Source organism: Chinchilla lanigera, unplaced genomic scaffold (genome assembly GCF_000276665.1).
Source record: "Chinchilla lanigera isolate Chin_1 unplaced genomic scaffold, ChiLan1.0 scaffold00141, whole genome shotgun sequence".
Taxonomy (NCBI): domain Eukaryota; kingdom Metazoa; phylum Chordata; class Mammalia; order Rodentia; family Chinchillidae; genus Chinchilla; species Chinchilla lanigera.
Genome location: NW_004955542.1, coordinates 1118956 through 1136206, shown reverse-complemented (window position 1 = coordinate 1136206; position 17251 = coordinate 1118956). Strand labels below are relative to the sequence as shown.

Below are 17251 nucleotides of genomic sequence, written 5' to 3'. Positions count from 1 at the left end.
ATGTAGAAGCATCTCTCTAAAGTCTCTAATCAGTTAACCTAACTCTTTAGGCCACGGGTCTGTGACAGCTGCTCTGGTAAGGCTGGAGACCACAAGGCCCGCTGTGCAAGGAGGGCAGCAAGGCCCAGCCCACACGCAGAGGGCAGAACCACGGCCAGGTCTTCAGAGTGCTGCATGGGACACCTGCACGTGCCAGTCATCCAAAGCTGCTTCCAGAAAACAGCACAGCAGGTGTTCACTATGCCGACAGACATGGTTCTGTGTGCGCGCACACACACACACACACACACACACAGAGAGAGAGGCTTTTAGCAATTAGAACGCTCACCCAGAAGTACAAGAACGAAAACCACCCTGCATATTTATTTTACTGGAAACAAGGACAAAGGCTGGTCCAGTCAGAGATGACAGCACACCCTGGTGGCTCTGGCAGCCTCTTCCCTCCCTCCTTCGGTGGGCCAGGCCCTAACTTCCAGTGATGTCCACAGGCCTCTAAAGCCATTCGCCACTGTCCTCCAGGCTGACTGGCATGCTGCACAGGGCCGTGCGTACGGCTGGCCGGGTCTCACTGGACATCATCATCATCAAAGAGATCTTCAAAATCTGCAGACAGAATCAGGCATTAACAGGCACAGGGCAATAGGAACTACTTCACAATGAGTTCTACAGTAGCTCAAGACAGAGAACAGTGAACAGCGCAGTGGGAAAAGGACCCCCCCCCCCAATGACAAGACAGCTTTATCCAGGCAGGGCGCACAGACAAAACCTCAGGGCACAGCGTTCTCTACGTTGTTTTCATTCACAAGACAATCCTCAGAAAAAGCACACTGGGTGCTGTGCACATGGGGACAATCACCTCGCAGCCATGCTGAGCTGGGGACATGCTGGTGCCCACTCTGCACCATGAGAGTGAAAGTGACAGGGAGCTGGGGACGGCAGCAGAAGGACCAAGCTGCTGAGAACCACTCTTCAGGAAGCCTGGCCAAGCTGAGCTTCCCACCCACAGACCGGGCCTGCTCCTGCTGGAGGATGTACGGCAAATACAGGATGCCCGGCTCTGGGTAACTTCCACTCATCTTCCAAGTTCCAGACCACAAGTCACTTCCACAATGGGCAAAGAACAAGCCAGCCCCACCCTTTGGGGCAGTGCACTGAAAATGTGAAGTGCCACCTCCTGAGTGATGCCACAGAACAGACGGGGAGGAGCCTCCGGGAGCCCCACACCTGGCTTATGGAGAAGGGTGAAGTCCCTAACACGTCTCTGGCCACCGAGAGGGACTGCTCCACATCCTGGCCGCCGCCTGGCCTCCACTGTGGTGCTGCTGCTCAGAGCCTGTCCCATCTGGTTCCCAGTCCGGAGAACCCCTTCACACCCAAACCTCTACGCCTGTCACCTCTGTGATGTGCTCCAGGCATACTCCCACAAAGCCTGCCAGCACTCTGGTGGGCCCGGCCCACCTGAAGCCTTGTCCAAATCCTCCCATACTTCGTCAAACAGCAGCGAAAGACAGCACTAGAACGCCCTGCCCAGCCCCTAAAGCCCATCTGTCTGGTTAACCAAAAGGCCTGGCAGAAGCCCCCGAGAAGCCCACAAACGCCTGTCTTGGCTTCCCGAGCGCCCAGGGTAGGCATAGCCTGTGGGACACCGGGCACATGCTCCCGAGCTCAGTGGGCATGCAGGAGTGGGCAGAGGCCCTCTCTGTTGCTCCATGCCAGCATGACTCACAGGGAGAGCTTGTGTGGTTAAGGGCTGGGTCTCTCTCAGACACCTTTCTCCTCAGAAGAGGGCTGTCCCCGGAACACCCTGATCACATCTAATCCAACGGGCCAGCAGAGGACAAATGGGACTGAAGATCATCAAAATGCATGTGACCACATGCCAGCACTAAGAATGAAACCACCGTGGGGTGAGGGCCTCCCAAGACACCCTGTGTGAGCTGCCACTCTCATCAAGGCAGCCTTGGAGAGCACCTCTGCACCGCTTGCTCCCATACAGTTTACAGAAAGGCTACTGGGACCTCAAGGGCTGGCTTCAATGTCACTCTCCGCACCCCGCTTCAGACACCAGCTGGAGGCCTCTAGGATCGTGCCTTAGAGGAGTAGCCAGGCCCGCAGGAAAGGCCGCACCCTAAGTCAGCAGCCCACCTTCTTTTCAGGGCAATGGCTGCCGGGGCATTAGCCTGAAAAACCAGCGTGGACCTGGGCTTCAGGGCTGTTTGGTAAGTTAGAAACCAACTTAGCAAGATCAAGTCTCAGCTGCTTCCGACAAGTAACAAAAGTTCTTTGTAGGAGAAAACACTGTGTGATTAAAGCAGGGCAGGAAAGGGAGGAAAACACCATTTAGTCTTTGAGTAAGAAATATATCTAGTGTTTCCACTTACTGTTTGAACCCTAAGTGAGGAAGTGAGAGTTAAATAACCTGCGGGGATAAGGCACTCAACAATCAGAAAGCCAGAAACGTGCCCTACTGTCTCTGAAGATGTATACAAAAGTTAGGTTTGCACTGTGTATTGAGTAAAACTTCCCTCATGTTCTTGGTACCTGGTCTGAAAGCCCTTAAATTTGAGAAGGAAGCATATCCTGTACCCTGACTTCAGAGACAGGAAGGGCTGAAGCCAGAGCATGCATGTTATTCCACAAAGACAGTGGAGGCAAAAGATCCAGCTGGAGAAAAACAGGTGTGGGCCCGGTAAAGGAAGGAAACAAAAGCAGCCATCAGGAGAGAGCAGACCAGAGAGCCAGGCTGGCTCCTACTCCCAGGTCGGGGAAACAACCAGGATCCTGCCATAATCTCAGGTGTCCATGAGCTTGTGCTAAAGCCACTCAAACTCAACCTCTGCAACATGAAACAGGGAGCAATTTCATGTTAATTTTCTTCTGAAAAATAGGGCTGATTGCCAGAGCTAACCGCCTTGTCACTCTCTGCACTGAAACGGCACAGGGCCTGGGCTTCACCGTGCCGTGATCCAAATTATTCATGTCACACAGTTGCCCCACTGCGCCAACCTGCAGAAGAAACTGTCTGACTAAACCCAGCAGCCCCAGTCCCTGTGTCCTTACCATTAAAAAAGTCTGCATGAACTGCTTTTTCATTGGCTGCCAAGTCCATCAAGAGCCCAGTGCTGCCTCCCGCCTGCAAAATGAAAGACAAGGTTACATCAGGAATGTTTTCTGCAAATAGGAGGTGAGTTCATCACAGCGTCAGCCCCACCTCCACCGAACAGGATGCTGGGTGATGGGAAATGTGCTCCAGGCGGTGTCAGAATTTCAGTTCCAGACAAAGAAGGTGTGTGCGAAGAACGAGTCTGAGGAATTATTTTTAAGGTCTCTCAAGGTCTCAAGTGGAGCGTTCCAACTCCCTCCTGGCACTGCCTCAAAGGCCACAAACATGTGCAACAGCCAGCATGACTTCTCTGCTCCTGCCACCAGCCCACCTTCTCCTGAGGACACAACCACTTCCCTGGGGACCTTGACCTGCCCCGGCCCTGCGGTTTGGGGCGGGAGGTGCTGCCATCACAGAACCCTCCACCGCCAAAACTCTTCAGCAGTGGTAAAATCAGGCCATGACCAAAGCTGGCGGATCCTATGCGCTCAAACTCTGCACCTACTTAGACTCACCCAGGGATGGCTGGAGCAGTCTCCAGTGGCAGTGCCCTGGTCGGCTGGGCACAGGCCCCTGCTTCTGCCCGGGCCCCTACATCCTCAGGGCTGCTTGCTCCACCCTTCTCTGGTTCTCAAGAACAAGCACCTCGTGTCCCCTCTCAAGGCTGCCCTCGGGATTCCTAGACTCGTCCCTTCCCGTGTCCCTCCCCACCCCCATCCCCACAGTAAGCCAGGCACATTCTCTCACTTAAACCCTGGCTTGAATTCCTCCCTGCTCCAGCCGACTCACTCAGACCCTCAAGTCTCCCTTCTCTCCGTTTCCATTTTCCTCGTCTTTCACCCCAACCCCCACCTCCAAGCCCCCCAAGTGACCATCCTACATTGCAAACTACAGTGTCTTTCTGCATGGAAATGCCCTCCAGTGACCCCACGCTGCCTACCACAGGAACTTTGAACAGGACGGAGAAGCCGGGACAGTGCCTCGAGGGTGGGACTCACAGAAGCACCCCTTCTGCACCCTCAGTGGGCATCAGCCCGCAGGGGTCTGCTCCTGCCAGGGTTTTCTCCTTCGTCCTTGTCCACACAGCAGCACCAACGCACTACCCAGCACGCGGCTGCAGAGGCAGCTCAGCTGCTCTCCCCAGCCCAGGCTGAGCCCCCGCGCCAGAGGCTGCCTCGCAGATGCCTACCTCTCTACTACGCTCAGCAGGCGCGCTCAGTCTCTCTCTGCCATCCCCAACCTCCCTAAGGGCAGGGGCCGCGTCTGTCCATCTTGTGCCCGCTAACTTTGAAAAGCAGAACGTGTGCTCCGACGTCCCACAGCTGGCCTGACGGCCCAAGCCGGGCTGCGGCGTCCCTGCGCGGACCCGGACCGCGGGCGGATCGCCCCGTTAGACAAGCTCAGCCTGCGACCGCGCGGGATGAGCCCAGCGCAGCAGGGCTACTCCACGCTCCGCACAGCGCGCGGAGAGGAGCCAGACCACGGCGAGAGCAGGTAAGGCCGAGAAGCCGCTCCACTCGAAGAAGACGGGCGCTGGCGCTGCCCCTTGCCCCGCTGGCCGCCGCGCTCCTGGCCTCCCTTCTTCTGGATAAAGGTTACGGGGCGGCCCGACCCGACAGCGGCCGGCGGCCGAGCAGCACCCACCCGGGGCCGGGGCCCCGCGCAGGCCCCACGCCAGCCTGGGCTGTCGGAGCCCGCGGCCCGCGCGGCGCCGCCCCACCCCCGGCCAGGACGCGGCTCCTCCGAGGACCGGGTCCCCGCCGGTATCCGGGCCCGGCGGCCCAGCTGACCCGGAAGGCCCCGCAGCGGGACCCGCACTCCGGGGCGGGCCCCGGACGCCGCCATCGCCCACTCCTCGCTCGGCCACCGCCCCCTGCCCGCCTCACCTCGTCCAGGTCCACGTAGGGCCCGGCTCCCTCGGGGAACATCTCGTCCACGGCCGGCTTCATTTCGGGCCGCGGATCCACACCCACTTCCGGCCCTCGGCGTTCACTTCCGGCGCTCGCCCGCCCGCCCGGCAGGTTTGGGCCTCGGAGGACCGCGACTCGGTGGTGCCCCGCCGCGGGACAGGGACCGCGGAGCCCGGCTGGCTCCCGCGTGGCTGCGCCGCAGCGACGGCCACGGCTGCCGCTAACCCAGGGCCAGGTGGGAAGCTCGGGAAAGCACGCCACTTCTGGACCACACCGAAAGAATGGAAATCGGGGGAGGAGGTGCTGGCGCCCCCGGCTCGCCGCGCGCCGCTCACTACAGCCGAAGGCTGCGCCGCCCGGGCCTGGGTGGGTGCGCGGGCGCACGGGCTCGCGCCGGCCGTGCCGCAGTGCCCAGGGCCTCCTGACCCGGGGCGGAGCGGGGCCTTGCGGCAGCTCGGTGAAGCAGTCAACCTGTGTGATCCGCCGCCGCAGCCGCCCGGGGGCCCGGGCCGGGAGTGTCCAGCGGGGTTAGCGGTCCCCGTTATCGGAGCTCGTCCGCAGGGTGACGGGGTTGCGGAGATGGATGGGGCCGCGGCAGCGACAGCGCGGTGTGCTTACTGCCGCCTAAATAAGGCTAAGGCGGACTTTTATGTTGCACTACTTCACAATACTTTTTACAAGTACGGATAAGAAGTGCGGAGGAGAGGGGAGGGGAGAGGAAGAGTCAGGGAGGGCTGGAGCCCGAGACACGCTTTCTGGGTACCGGCCTGTCTCCGGCCCTGAGCCCAGGCCACCTGCCCGTCCTTGCAGGCGGAGCGTTAGCCCAGCGCCCTCCGGGACGCCCTACCCCGGAGATCGGATCCCCTCTGCCGTCCCAGGTGATGTCGCGCACGGTCCGCCTTCCGCAAGGGGCTGGTTCATCAGGACCACCCTGCCCGGCCAGGCTGCCCTGAGTCACTGAGCCGCTGTCCACCCTGCCCCACCCTTCGGTCGTCCTCCGCTGCCGAGCTGTGGGGGCTGAGCCCAGTCTCCTCCGCCACAAGGCCTATCCCGGTGGTCCCGAGTGGATCTTCCTGACCCGGCTTTACCGGGGCCCTTGAGCCTCGCTTTCTGTCACAGCTTTGAGAAGGAGGTGCGCTTGGGTCTGGGCCGCTGGAAGGGAGAGTGGTGCTGAGGGCGAGGGCCGCTGCAGGTGGGCAGGGGCAGCCTGGCTGAGCGGCAGTGCAGGGCACAGGGAGAGGAGAGAGCGAGCACTCGGGCCGAGGGTCAGGTGCCAGGTCTGTGCGTGTTCCCGGGGCACTAAGGGAGGTCAGACCCGTGGAACCGAAGGGCCGGCAGCCACGAAGAGCTGCCCATGCAGTCAGTTGCTTCCCAGCAGCAGGTGCGGGTCAGGGTCGCCAGTGTCCCCTCCGTGTGGGGTGGCGGTCACCACCTGCTCAGAGCCTGCACCAACACATTCTCACTCCTGCAGGACAGCCGGGTGACAGCCCGGCCCTGCGTCTCCCCTTCTGCTCCTCCCAGAGGTGAGCTGTGCTGAAGTGTGGACGCCTGGCCCAGAGTGACTACTGTCCACTTCCGTGGCCTTGGGCCAGGCTGCCTAGACTGGAGCTGCCTCCTCCAGCCAGCTTTGTGGCTGTAGCTAGTCAGCCTCACTTTCCTCACTGCAGTCTCTGCCTCAGTTTCCTCGCTACAACCTGGGGGAACCACAGGCCCTCCCCAGGGTCATCACAAGAACAGTGTGAGAGGTGTGTGGATGCCTCGTGGACTGAAACTGCGCACGTTTATTGAAGGCATATTCACCAGCAACCAGAGTCACGCGGGTTCTCTCGTGAAGTAGTGGAGGGGCTGTGCACAGCTGTTTTAAAGAAACCCACAGGTCTGCTGGAGCTCGCTGGGCACGGGCCAGCCCTCACCAGTGGCCCTGGTGACTCCGGACCTGCCCTGGGGCATGGCCAGTGCCACTCAGTCCTCCTGGTAAGGGACGTGGAAGCCCAGGGTGCTCCCCAGGGGGAAGTGTGCGAAGAAGGTGCGGGCCAGGTCCTCCAGCTGGGGGTAGGCACCCTGGGTCTGGAGGTACTGCACGTAGTTCCAGAAGTCAGAGGTGGAAAAAGGCCAGTAGGGCATGGCTGGCGGCTCAGCGTAGGGGTCTGAAAGACACGGGATGCTGCCTCAGGGGCTGTCCCCACCGCCCTGCCGGAGCGGGCCCTCCAAGGACTGGGCGCAGGTGCGTGGCAGCCGCAGTGCCTGTGGTGATGTGACCTTCCTGGCTCGGAGCAGGGGCATCCGGGGCATCCCCGGAACAGAGAGAGGCAGTGTCCTGAGAAACGGGAAGAAGCAAAGGAAGGGGCGAGAGGAGGGGGAGGCCTGGCCTTTCCAGAGAGATGCTGACCAGGGACGCAGTGCTGTGAGGGAACCGGGGCTCAGGCAGCGTCCTGGTGGGCTTTCCGAGGACAGAGACCTGGAACTTGGACAAAAACTACTAGTGATACTGGACTGAGCTAGGGGTCCTGGGAGGCCCGGGGACGATCCAAGGCTGTGGGGGAGGATGTCAGGCTGCCCCTGCCCCTTGGCTCCCAGCAGGCACCGCTCAGCAGGCAGCCCGGCCCACGTCCCAGCTGGAAGCCCCGTCGTTTGTAAGTAGAAGGGCAGCGGGAGAACCCTTACCGTCCTCCTGCACTGGCTTGGCCCCTGGAAGAGAAGAGGAGCACTGTCACTTGGGGCCACCCCAGAAGGCCCTCAGGGCCCCCCACTCTGCAGCAGGAGGGGCTCATGCAGGAGGGAGGATAGCAGGGCTGTGGACACAGGGCGGCCTCTCACCTGTGAGCAACCCCAGCAGGAGGCACAGGGTCAGCCCTGGCACCATGCAGGCCTGCATCTTCCCCACGCACAGCACGCTTAGGCCCACCTGCAGCAGGGACCCAAAGGGCTGAGACCACTCGGCCCAGCCGGCCTCTCCTGCCTGCCCCAGCAGGTGACCCTCGGAAGGTGAGTGTGCTAGTGCCCTCCGTCTGTATCTGAGGGACACCCACACCCCCGTTGACCGCACTTACTTCTGACTCCTTAAAAGACTTCACTCTCACTGTGCCCGTCCACCCAGGGCACAGGCCTCACCCTCCAGAGTGGCTCGCCACAGTCACGCAGCCCAGTGTGCAGGGGAGGGCATCGCTGCCAGCGCTGAGCTGCTCTTTATAGGAAGCCAGGAAGGAAGCGTCACCCGCTTGAGCCGTCAGACTGAATATTTCAACCCCAGCCCAAGCCTGTGGGCTTCTGTCACCCTGCCGGCCGGCAGTCACGGGATTCACTTGTGGGAACCTGATCTGAAGATCCAGTGGAGAGAAAAACATCTCCACAGGCCACAGGCCAGGGCTGAAGGGTCTGAATTCAGCGTCCGTGTTTACAACAAACCCAGTTATTCTCCGCCAGGAGAGAATTTCTGAGTCTGACACTGGGGCCAGAGAGGAGCCAGTAACCCAGGGCTGCCTCAGGAGACAAGCAAGCAGGGATGCCCAGGGAAACTGCTGCAGCCCCTGGTCGGACCGGGCCCACGGGACGTCTGCTGAGCAGTCACAGGCAGGAAGCGAGGGCCGGCCTGACCCTGTCTCCAGGCCAGAGCTCCGCAGCCCACACGGCCTCCTGAGGTCTGTCATGGACCAGGTCATGATCTCAGCCCCAGGGGCACCAGCACCCAGACCAGCTACACTGCTGTGCCAGTGCTCACCTGGATGTGGCCTCGTGGCCCTCCACTGAGGCTCCCATCCCCCACCAAAGGCACCGAGTCCACGGTGGCTGTCTCTGCCGTCACTCCTGCTTCTAGGGCTCCTTGAAGTTGGGAAACGTCTCGCCTCTGTGCGCTGGGGTTCTGTAGCGCAGAGAACCCAGCTTTACCCTCATCCCCTCCTGTGTTCCCATCCCAGTGAGCAAGGACTCATTCTTTCCCACACAGCGCCCAAAATTCTACCGAAGACCCAGAGAGGTTCTACGTTCGGTTTGCATCGTAAGGCAGCCACCCACCAGATGGGACTCAGGGTTTCGTTTCCAGAAATCTGACCCCTGTGGCTTCCTTTGGGGCGGCTGCTTTGGGGTCCCCAAAACTACCCCAGCCCCATGACTCACTAGGAAAGTGCACAGTATAGGGCCCATGGCCACTGCTTACCACAAGAGATCTGCAATGGCCGGGGGACCTGGCCAACGCCTGGAGGAGCCAGCGAGGGCTCCCAGCATGCACTGTGAAAGGGCCCCAGGCAGTGGCTCCCTGTCCACCCTGATGGCTGCAGACCTCGGGTGATGGAATGCGCCTGTGATGCTGGAAAGCCTCATAACATGGCATGCTCTGTATCCGCATAACTATTTTCCCATAAAAGACAACTAGAAAAGGTCTAGGAATAATAACAGCAATGGTATGGGGGATTGAGTTTGTTTGCCTTTTGGTCTGGGTGTATGAATTTTCCCTACTTTATTACTTTTATGCAAGGAAAGAAACACTAAGAATAGTCCAACACCACCGGCAGCTCCTCTTTGTCTGCACTGCTCGCCCCGCTGAGTGGACCCAAGGACCCACACGGCCACGATGCACTCTCTCCCGCAGCCCTCCCGGAAGGCTCCAGGGCTCAGTGTCCCTGCTGGTGAGGGGCTCCTCCAGTTCTCAACCTTTAGGAGTCACCAGGGGGCCTGTTCAAACGCAGGTCCCCGTTCAAGGACCAGGGGCCAGGCCTGGGCAGCAAGGCCAGACAGAGTTTTAGCCTCGGCGGGGCTGGAAGTGTTCAGAGGACCCGGTACAACACAGATCCCTGCTGGCCCTGCTTCAAAAGCTCCGGTGGACCCAGGGATCTGCATTTCCGACACATTTCCTGCATGCCCAGCTTTTTACCCCGGTGGACATTTGCACCACCCGGGCGCTTTTGAATAACCCGGTGTTGAGCCTCCCGGGTGGGATTCTAACGTATGAGCCAGAGCAGGCCCACGTTCTGATGGGCTTCACACCTGTCCAGTGCCGCTCTGAAGGCTGGCTGGTCACCACTGCCTGGGCTCAGCCCCTGCTCTCCAGCCCCTGTCCCTGCCCCACGCAGAACCGTGTGGACGCCTTTGTGGCCAGGGAAGGGCCACCTGCCTGGGAGGGGGCGCCACCACAGTGCACAAGGCCAGCCCTGGCGGACAGAGAGACAGGATGGCCGTGGGCACCTCCAGCACTGGGCGATTAGGAGGTCTCTGCCGCCCCCTGCCGGCCTTCCCAGGACACCAGGCAAGGCCTGTCCCCGAGTGGGACAGCCCAGACCTGTGCCCCAGGAGCCTGTCCTGCTGCTCTGCGCTCCAGGGCACCGGCCCCGCTCCCAACACGAGCATAGACATTCCCTTGTAACTCCAAGTCCCGAGGCCCAGGGTCCTCCGGGACGCTGCTCCCGAGCACAGTGGCTCCTGCATCCTCCTTCCTGTCCCTGCTCCCGAGGTCACCTGCCCTTGATGTGCTCTGGACAGGCTGTGCTGCTCCCACGGCGTGACCTCTGTAGAGCCGGAGCTGAGTCTGGGACACCCCCTCCTGCCCCTGGAACATGTCCTGCGTCCGCACCGGGGCCTGGCTCGCTGCCTCCAGCCCCTGCCTGCCGGCCCGCGAGCTTCCGCAACCTTCACCGCCCTCTCGGTCTCCCAGCTCCGCACTCTGTGCCGTGTCCTCCACCCCACAGGCAACAAGGGCCTCCTGCCCTGCTTTGCTCCCAGCCTCCTGCCCGGATGTCCCAGGCCCGAGCAGCTCCTCGCTCGGTGGGCATGTGCCAACTGGACACACAGTGGGCAGAGTGGGCTGTCTGCCTTCAGCCGGTGAGCAGGGCTGAAACGCAGAGTCCCTTTCAGCTGTCACAGGTCGCATGGTGCCCACAGCCTCCACTGTGAGCAGCGTGGACCGCTGTCCTCCATGCCCCCCAGACCCCCTAGAGAAGTGGCCTGGGTCCCTTGGGAAGCACCGCTCTGCTCCCTCACGGGGAGGAACCTCGCTTAATGTCACCTGTGTTTATTCTCAAGCTCTCAGGTTCCCACCGTATTTGCTGTTTTAATCATATAACTTAGTCAAGTATCATGACATCTAAGGAACATGACAAGACTTTTGGATGAAAAGCGACTTGGAAAGAACCAGTGAAGGTGAAATTTGCCGAAAATGGCCACGTCAGACGTGGTGTGGCGACCTTGAAGGGCGGGAGGTGCAGTGGAAATCTGAAGACCTGAGGGGCTGCGGTCTGGGACACACACGCCCCGCTGCCTCTTGCTCTGTGTTTTGAGGAACCAGAACGGGGCATCAGGTCTGCGCATTACTGAGAGTGGGCTCCAGGGGGCGCCATGCTCAAGGCCAGCACTGCTGGGCCCTGTCCTGTTCAAATCAAGAAATAGGTGGTCAAAGAGAAGTCCCTGCCCCAATCACAAGCCTGGCCACTTAGGATCTGAAAGCTAGCGTGTTTAAACATATGGTTCTTTTTAAACAATCTCTCTCTTGAACTGATTTGTGAGAATTTCCAAGTAGGAACCAGTCTAGTCCAGGAGAGGGCGCTCCTGAATCGAGAGGGAACCTGGCCTGGGTGGGCTGAGCTGGCGCCCAGGGGAGGCCTGGCAGATACAGGATGCCCATTAGATTTGAACTTCAAATAATTAATACTTTTCTAGCCTGGTTTGCCTCACATACCATCAGGGATATGCTTATACCAAAACCTAATTCCTGTTTCACTGAAATCCCACTTTCACTGTATCTTCATTTGCTAAATCTGGCAAAGCTGTGCAAGACAGAGCCCAGAGGCCCTGCCCGGCCATGGCTCTGTTCCCAGGCCTGGCCACAACCCGAGGCTTCTGTCCAGCCTGGCAGTGAGAAGGGGCCCCTGCTCCCATCGACCACCCTCGCAGCCACAGCCCGAGGCACAGGGCAGACGCTCCTTTTCCTCGGTGCTTGCCCCCGGAGCCTCAAGGTCACACGCGGACAGGGCGACCAGGCTGAACAACCTGGTCAGTGAGCTGGAGGCCTGCTCACCAGGTCCAGAGGTTGTCCGACAGACTCTGCAGGCAGACCCTACTCCTCTGGATGGGGCCGGCCCAGGGTGGGGCTCCCAGGGATCCTTAACTCAGCAGGCCACGTCAGTGCTGATGTGGGCCCTGAGAGGTGTCCCAACCCCGTGGTGCTCCCCACCTGGATGCTGCGTCCACCGCCCTGAGACCCACCCTTCTTTCCAGAAGGGCTCCAAGGTCCAGAGTCCACTGCTGACTCCAGCTGGGGAGTTGCAGAGAAGAGGGCAGCTGGGGGTGGCACCAGACACAGGCCCCAGGGAAGGGGATGGCCAGGGCCCGTCCACCCCATGACTGGTCCCTGCACTCCAGGCTGGAGAACCTATTTCACACTAAGGTAGCCTCTAATCTGCTCCTCTGAACCCCAAGTGCTCTGCCCACCACATTTCCAGAAACACACTAGGGCGGGGCGAAGTGTGGAGAGAGATGGCTCTTCGCCCTGCGGGAAGGGAGTCCTGGATCCCCACCGTGGAGTCCTACGAGTGCGTTGTGTGGGTGGCTGAGGTCCCATGTGGGCCTGCCTGCTGTCTGTGCAGGACACTCTCCTGCCCCCGGGGTCTGATTGGTAGACAGGGCCTGGCCAAGCACCGCAGCACACTGCCCACTGGACTCCCGCCAGTGTAGCCTGATCCCTTCCTAGGTCGCAGTAGGGATGGACCCTGCACAGGGCGCGGTGCTTGCCGAGACGAGGATCTCTGCTGTTACCAGAGAAAGCCAGGTCTGTCACAGACCGGAGCACAATGCCACTGGCCTTCAGAGAGGCTGCAGAGTCCTCAGGTGGCATCCTCACCTGACAGCAGACCCGCTGCCCCCAGTGCCCCGGGGGGAAGGCGAGGTCGGCGCAGATCGCCCAAGCGCTTTCCAGGCTCGGGCACTGGGGGTTCTAGGCAGGTGGCCCTGAGTGGGAACCAAGCACATTTGTCCCCGCCAGGCAGAGACACTGGGGGGGAGGGTGCGGTATACCAGAGAAGTCCTCTGTGGACCCCGTCCTCCAGGGCCCAAGGCTCAGGAGCAGAGGGATCTGGGCAGATGGCCGGTGGAGTGCCCTGGGCTGGGGCGCTGCATCCTGGGGACTGGGAGACACGATTTGGGTGAAAGGTAGCTCTGCCCACACCGTGGGGCAGTGGTGCAGGGTCAGCCTGGCCTGTGGCTCGTGGGGGTACCCACAGCAGGTCTGAGTCCCCGTCAGCCTCCTGAAAGCCCTCTGGCCCTGGGCAGGGCCAGGCTTCCAGAACCATCAGGTTAGACTCTAACTGCAAGAGGAGCCCCGGGCTGGGCCAGCTCCCCGGCCTGAAATAGATCCATTGTTTGCCCCATTCACTGCCACATAAAAGCCCAATTTATGGGAACTGGGGCTCAGCGTGTTTCTCAGCCTGGCTGAGATGCTGAGCAGCGTGGCTGTCTCGCCGCCCTGGGCCTTTGAGGGGCTCTGCTGGGGGCTGGCCCCAGCCCCGGTAGCTTCCCGACAGGCCACGCGCCGCCCACTGCCCCCTGACTTTCTGGCTGTCCTTCCCTGGCGCTTGGTGGAAAGGGAGAGATGAAAGAGAGAGAGCAGCTTGCCCCTCTCACTCGGGGCCGGTTGTCCTAGATTCTGGGTCCATTGATCCATCCGGGAAGTGGTTCTGAGAGCCGGAGCGTGGGGAGTCAGGAGCGCACGCTGCCCCCAGCAGGCCAAGACTCACGGCTCAGAAATAAAGCCTGTGCTAAATCTGCTCCCTGGACGGCTGCGGGGCTGCTCTCCAGCCGCGGCCTGGAAAGTGGAACCATGGGTTAGGCCCAGGCTGGTGCCAGTGCTGGCCCAGCGAACAGCAAGCATGTGCAAACCCGCAGCCGGAGAGACAGCTTGGGGGGTTGGGACAAGACTCTAGGTCTGCCGCCCGCGTCCCACCGCTGCCCTCTCCAGTGACTCTCAGCAGGAATGGTGGCTGGACAGGACCCGTCCCCACCCTGCCCAGGCTGCCAGTGTTGGCTCTGCTGTCGAAGCAGCCCAGGGCACACTCACGTCCCCACTGTCTTTTCCCACTGAGTGACGTGAGGACACTGACTCGGGTCTGGACCTCCCACTGCAGCCCTGGCCGACCATCTTCTGTGGAGGGAGCCAGCCGCGCGGTAGGGAGCCAGACAGCACTGCGAGCACTGCCCCACAAGACGCCAGGGCCTCCCGGCTCAGGACAGCCCCTGTGTTCCAGGGGCCTCACACAGCCGGCACCTCCCAGCAGGGTCACAGCTCCAGACGCTACACCTCAGCTGTCCTCTGGGTGGACCCGGGGAGTGGTAGCACCCTAAGCCTCGGTGTGAACATCAGGAAGTGTGTCTCGAACTCTTGGTCTCAGTTCTACAGCATCAACTCTGACAACGGGGGATGCGGGGCCTGGCAGGGCCCGAGCTCGGGAAGCACAGGGCTCCAGAAGGCGCAGTGGGGAGCTCACTCCCAAATCTTCCAAAGCAAAGCAAAATAAAACAAAACCTAACCCCCGCAACACAGAACCCTGACAAGGGGAACCAGTGAAGCCTACCATCTTTGCAGCCCCACCTGCCTCCGCCATGTCCAGTCTGGGCTGGCACCAGGCACTTGGTGTGGACTCTGGGGGACCCATGTGAGGTTTGCAGCCACCATGGGCGGAGCTGTCCCCCAAGGCTGTGAGTGGGTTTCCAGGAGCGGGGCTGCTCACGATGCCACTCCCCTTGGACATTGTCACCTCACCTTGCCAAGGTGTCCAAAGCTCACAGTACCAGAAGTGCTTGGGCTGAGAGGGGCAGGGTGGACCTGCGGTCCAGAGCCACTCTGGACAGCGTTGGGCATGGAGGATGTGGTTCTCACGATGGGTCTGCAAGGGCCGGCCGTGTCCACAACTAGAAATGCAGCATACACCATGTTTTCCTTTTTAAAAGAAAGGAAATGTGCAAAGCAGAATTTCAGAACCCCTGTGTTTGTAGGCAGACCCTTGACAAACCTGTCACGACCCTCCAAAGGCAAGGTCTGTGTTACAGGCGCTGCCCCACCAGGTCCTAGAGGGAAACTGAGGCTGCCCCATCCTGGTGGGAGATGGCTGGAGGAGGAGCTGGCCTCCAGAGCCTCCGGAAGCCTGAACGGAGCTCAGAGCCTGGCACAGCATGCAGTGGGCAGAACAGAGAAGCCCCAGCACCCATCCAGCCCTCTTCCCCAGCCCCAAGACCCCAGACCCTTTCCCAGGGAGGGAGGACAGAGGGGCTGGTGGGCGGGGCTGGCCCCCGAGATCTCGGGAGACTCAGAGGCCAGTGGGAAGCAGGGTGTATGTGTGCCCTGGGGTGCATGCTGACATGGGGTCCCCGGCATGTGGCAGGGGTTCTGGGCAGGAAGATGTGAAGCTCCAGGTCTTCTGCTGCTAGAAGGCCAGGGCCTGCTCTAAGCCTCAGCAAGGGCCACCGCCCACCACCCTCGGGTTTCCTCAGTCCTTCCAGTCCCGCCAGGCTGGCTGTGTGGGAGCCCTGTGCCCGCTGCCCTTCCCTCCCAGCCTGCTGCCCTGTGTGGAGGGCGGCTCCCTCCCGCCTGGGGGGCTGGCAGGCCTCGGCCCATCCTCGCTCACCTGGCCACAGAATCCGTTTTTTAGGGAACTGATTTTGACCAATTTGCCGGGAGTCGATGGGTGGCATGGTGACTAACGGCCTCATCAACTCCCAGGGGCCAGGCGGGGTGGAGAGAAGCCAGGGCTGGGCATGCATGTGGGCAGAGGCCTCTGCCTGGCTGGCATCGCAGGCCCCGCGCCCAGGCTCACCCCGCAGCTTGTGCACATTTCCTGTCGTTGGTCTCCTGCGAATCACCTTGCCGCCACGTGTAGCAAGGACCCAGGGTGACATCTGGCTAGAAGGGAGCATTAGCAAAGCTAATGACCCCAGGGCTCGAATGGCAGCGATGTGCTGAACTCACTGTCCCGGCGGGGCTCGGATAAGGTGCCTTCAATACAGTACGTGCTCCTCAGAGAGCTCCAGAGTGCAGGGCCTGCCTGGCCTAGGCGCCCCACGCCTTCCTGCCCACTCTGGGGCAGGGCCCCGGGGTTCCCTTGTGCTGGGGAGGATGGAGGGAAGGGTCAGCCCCCCGGTGTGGTGGTGGCCTGCTGCACACAGAATCGGGGCCAGGCAGGTGTTGTGAGAACCCCCGCCAGAGGCAGCTTTTCCTAAAGCCACCAATAAATGTCCCAGAAAGAGCCCCGAATGGACCTCAGACCCGAAGTGTGGCTTCCAGGCTGCTGCCACTCGGGAGCCATCGGGGGGCCTGATGCTGGGCCCTCTCGGCTCTGGAGCAGAACCTGGTAATGGCTCCGTCTCCAAGCAGCCTTGAGCCTCACAAATGCTGCCAGGTGAAATTGCTCTCCTGGCCCGGGGCCAGGAGGGAGGAAAGCCATTGATCCAAAGTGCAGAGGCGAGGAGGACTGTTCCCAGTGAGTCCTGTGTGGTCGGCTGTGGTTCCAGTCCCAGGGGCAGAGATCAGTGGTGTCTCGGCCAGCCTTAAAATGCAAATGGCCCTGATTGGCAGAGTAATGTGCTGCTTTCTCGGTTCCTGACGGGGACGAAGCTGCACCACGGCAAGGACGCCAGCAGAGCCACAGCACACAGGAGCAGCTGGAGCCGCGGCCTGCTGATGCCCTGGGCGCCCGACTGTCCCCACAGACCACTGCAGCAGAATGGGTCACAGGAGGTCAGAGCAGTGAGCGTGGGGCCACACAGCAGGTAGGCTGGGCACCAGCACCCGCCATGCCTGCCCCTGGCTTCCCTCTGCCCACAGACCGCCCCTCCTAGGTAAGTCTGGATCTGACAGGCTGTCACCCCAAAGCGCCTGCGGTGTGCGGAGTGCCCTGCATGCCCTTAATTCTCCCAGCCATGAGAAACTGCGCCCCTTCCCAGGAGCCTTCCCAGGAGCGATCCACGGATGTCGCAGGGTCCAGTGCAGGGTGGCGACAGGCTGAGACGTGGGACGACAGTGAAGTGTGAGTGTGGTCTCCAGGCACGAGGCAGAGGGGTGGCCTGGCCGCCCGCCATGGCCCCCGTCTGGACGGAGTAGGACTTGCTCCTCCTATCCTCTCAAGCCATGGGGACTCACAGGTTGGGAGCAGCTGGGGGCAGGGCAGCCCTTGGGGTCACAATGCAGGGGGTGAGGGCGGCCAGAGTGTGCAGGAGCCCAACCACAGGCCTGGCCCTTCTGCTGCGGTCTGGCCTCTCCCTGGCA

At 61.3% G+C, this 17251-nt stretch overlaps 2 protein-coding genes across 2 annotated transcripts; both read right to left on the bottom strand.

Moving 5' to 3' along the window:
- Positions 1-335: 335 nt before the first annotated feature.
- Myeov2 (myeloma overexpressed 2) lies at positions 336-5097 on the bottom strand. Its single transcript, XM_005411169.1, has 3 exons — positions 4990-5097; positions 3061-3133; positions 336-603 (listed from the first exon to the last, which is right to left on the bottom strand). The coding sequence occupies exons 1-3, from the start codon at positions 5050-5052 to the stop codon at positions 566-568; spliced, it is 174 nt and encodes a 57-aa protein (XP_005411226.1). The 5' UTR covers positions 5053-5097; the 3' UTR covers positions 336-565.
- Positions 5098-6761: 1664 nt separating this feature from the next.
- On the bottom strand, positions 6762-8171 carry Otos (otospiralin). The gene is made up of 4 exons (XM_005411167.2): positions 8064-8171; positions 7831-7918; positions 7678-7701; positions 6762-7160 (listed from the first exon to the last, which is right to left on the bottom strand). The coding sequence occupies exons 2-4, from the start codon at positions 7886-7888 to the stop codon at positions 6976-6978; spliced, it is 267 nt and encodes an 88-aa protein (XP_005411224.1). The 5' UTR covers positions 7889-7918; positions 8064-8171; the 3' UTR covers positions 6762-6975.
- Between the last annotated feature and the right edge of the window lie 9080 nt (positions 8172-17251).

Coding starts and splice junctions, on each gene's coding strand:
- Myeov2 (XM_005411169.1), bottom strand. CDS start 5,052: ATGAAGCCGGCCGTGGACGAGATGTTCCCCGAGGGAGCCGGGCCCTAC. Junction 3,134..4,989: donor CCTACGTGGACCTGGACGAG/GTGAGGCGGGCA, acceptor TTCATTTTGCAG/GCGGGAGGCAGCACTGGGCT. Junction 604..3,060: donor TCATGCAGACTTTTTTAATG/GTAAGGACACAG, acceptor TTCTGTCTGCAG/ATTTTGAAGATCTCTTTGAT.
- Otos (XM_005411167.2), bottom strand. CDS start 7,888: ATGCAGGCCTGCATGGTGCCAGGGCTGACCCTGTGCCTCCTGCTGGGG. Junction 7,702..7,830: donor CCTGCTGGGGTTGCTCACAG/GTGAGAGGCCGC, acceptor CTTCTCTTCCAG/GGGCCAAGCCAGTGCAGGAG. Junction 7,161..7,677: donor CAAGCCAGTGCAGGAGGACG/GTAAGGGTTCTC, acceptor CGTGTCTTTCAG/ACCCCTACGCTGAGCCGCCA.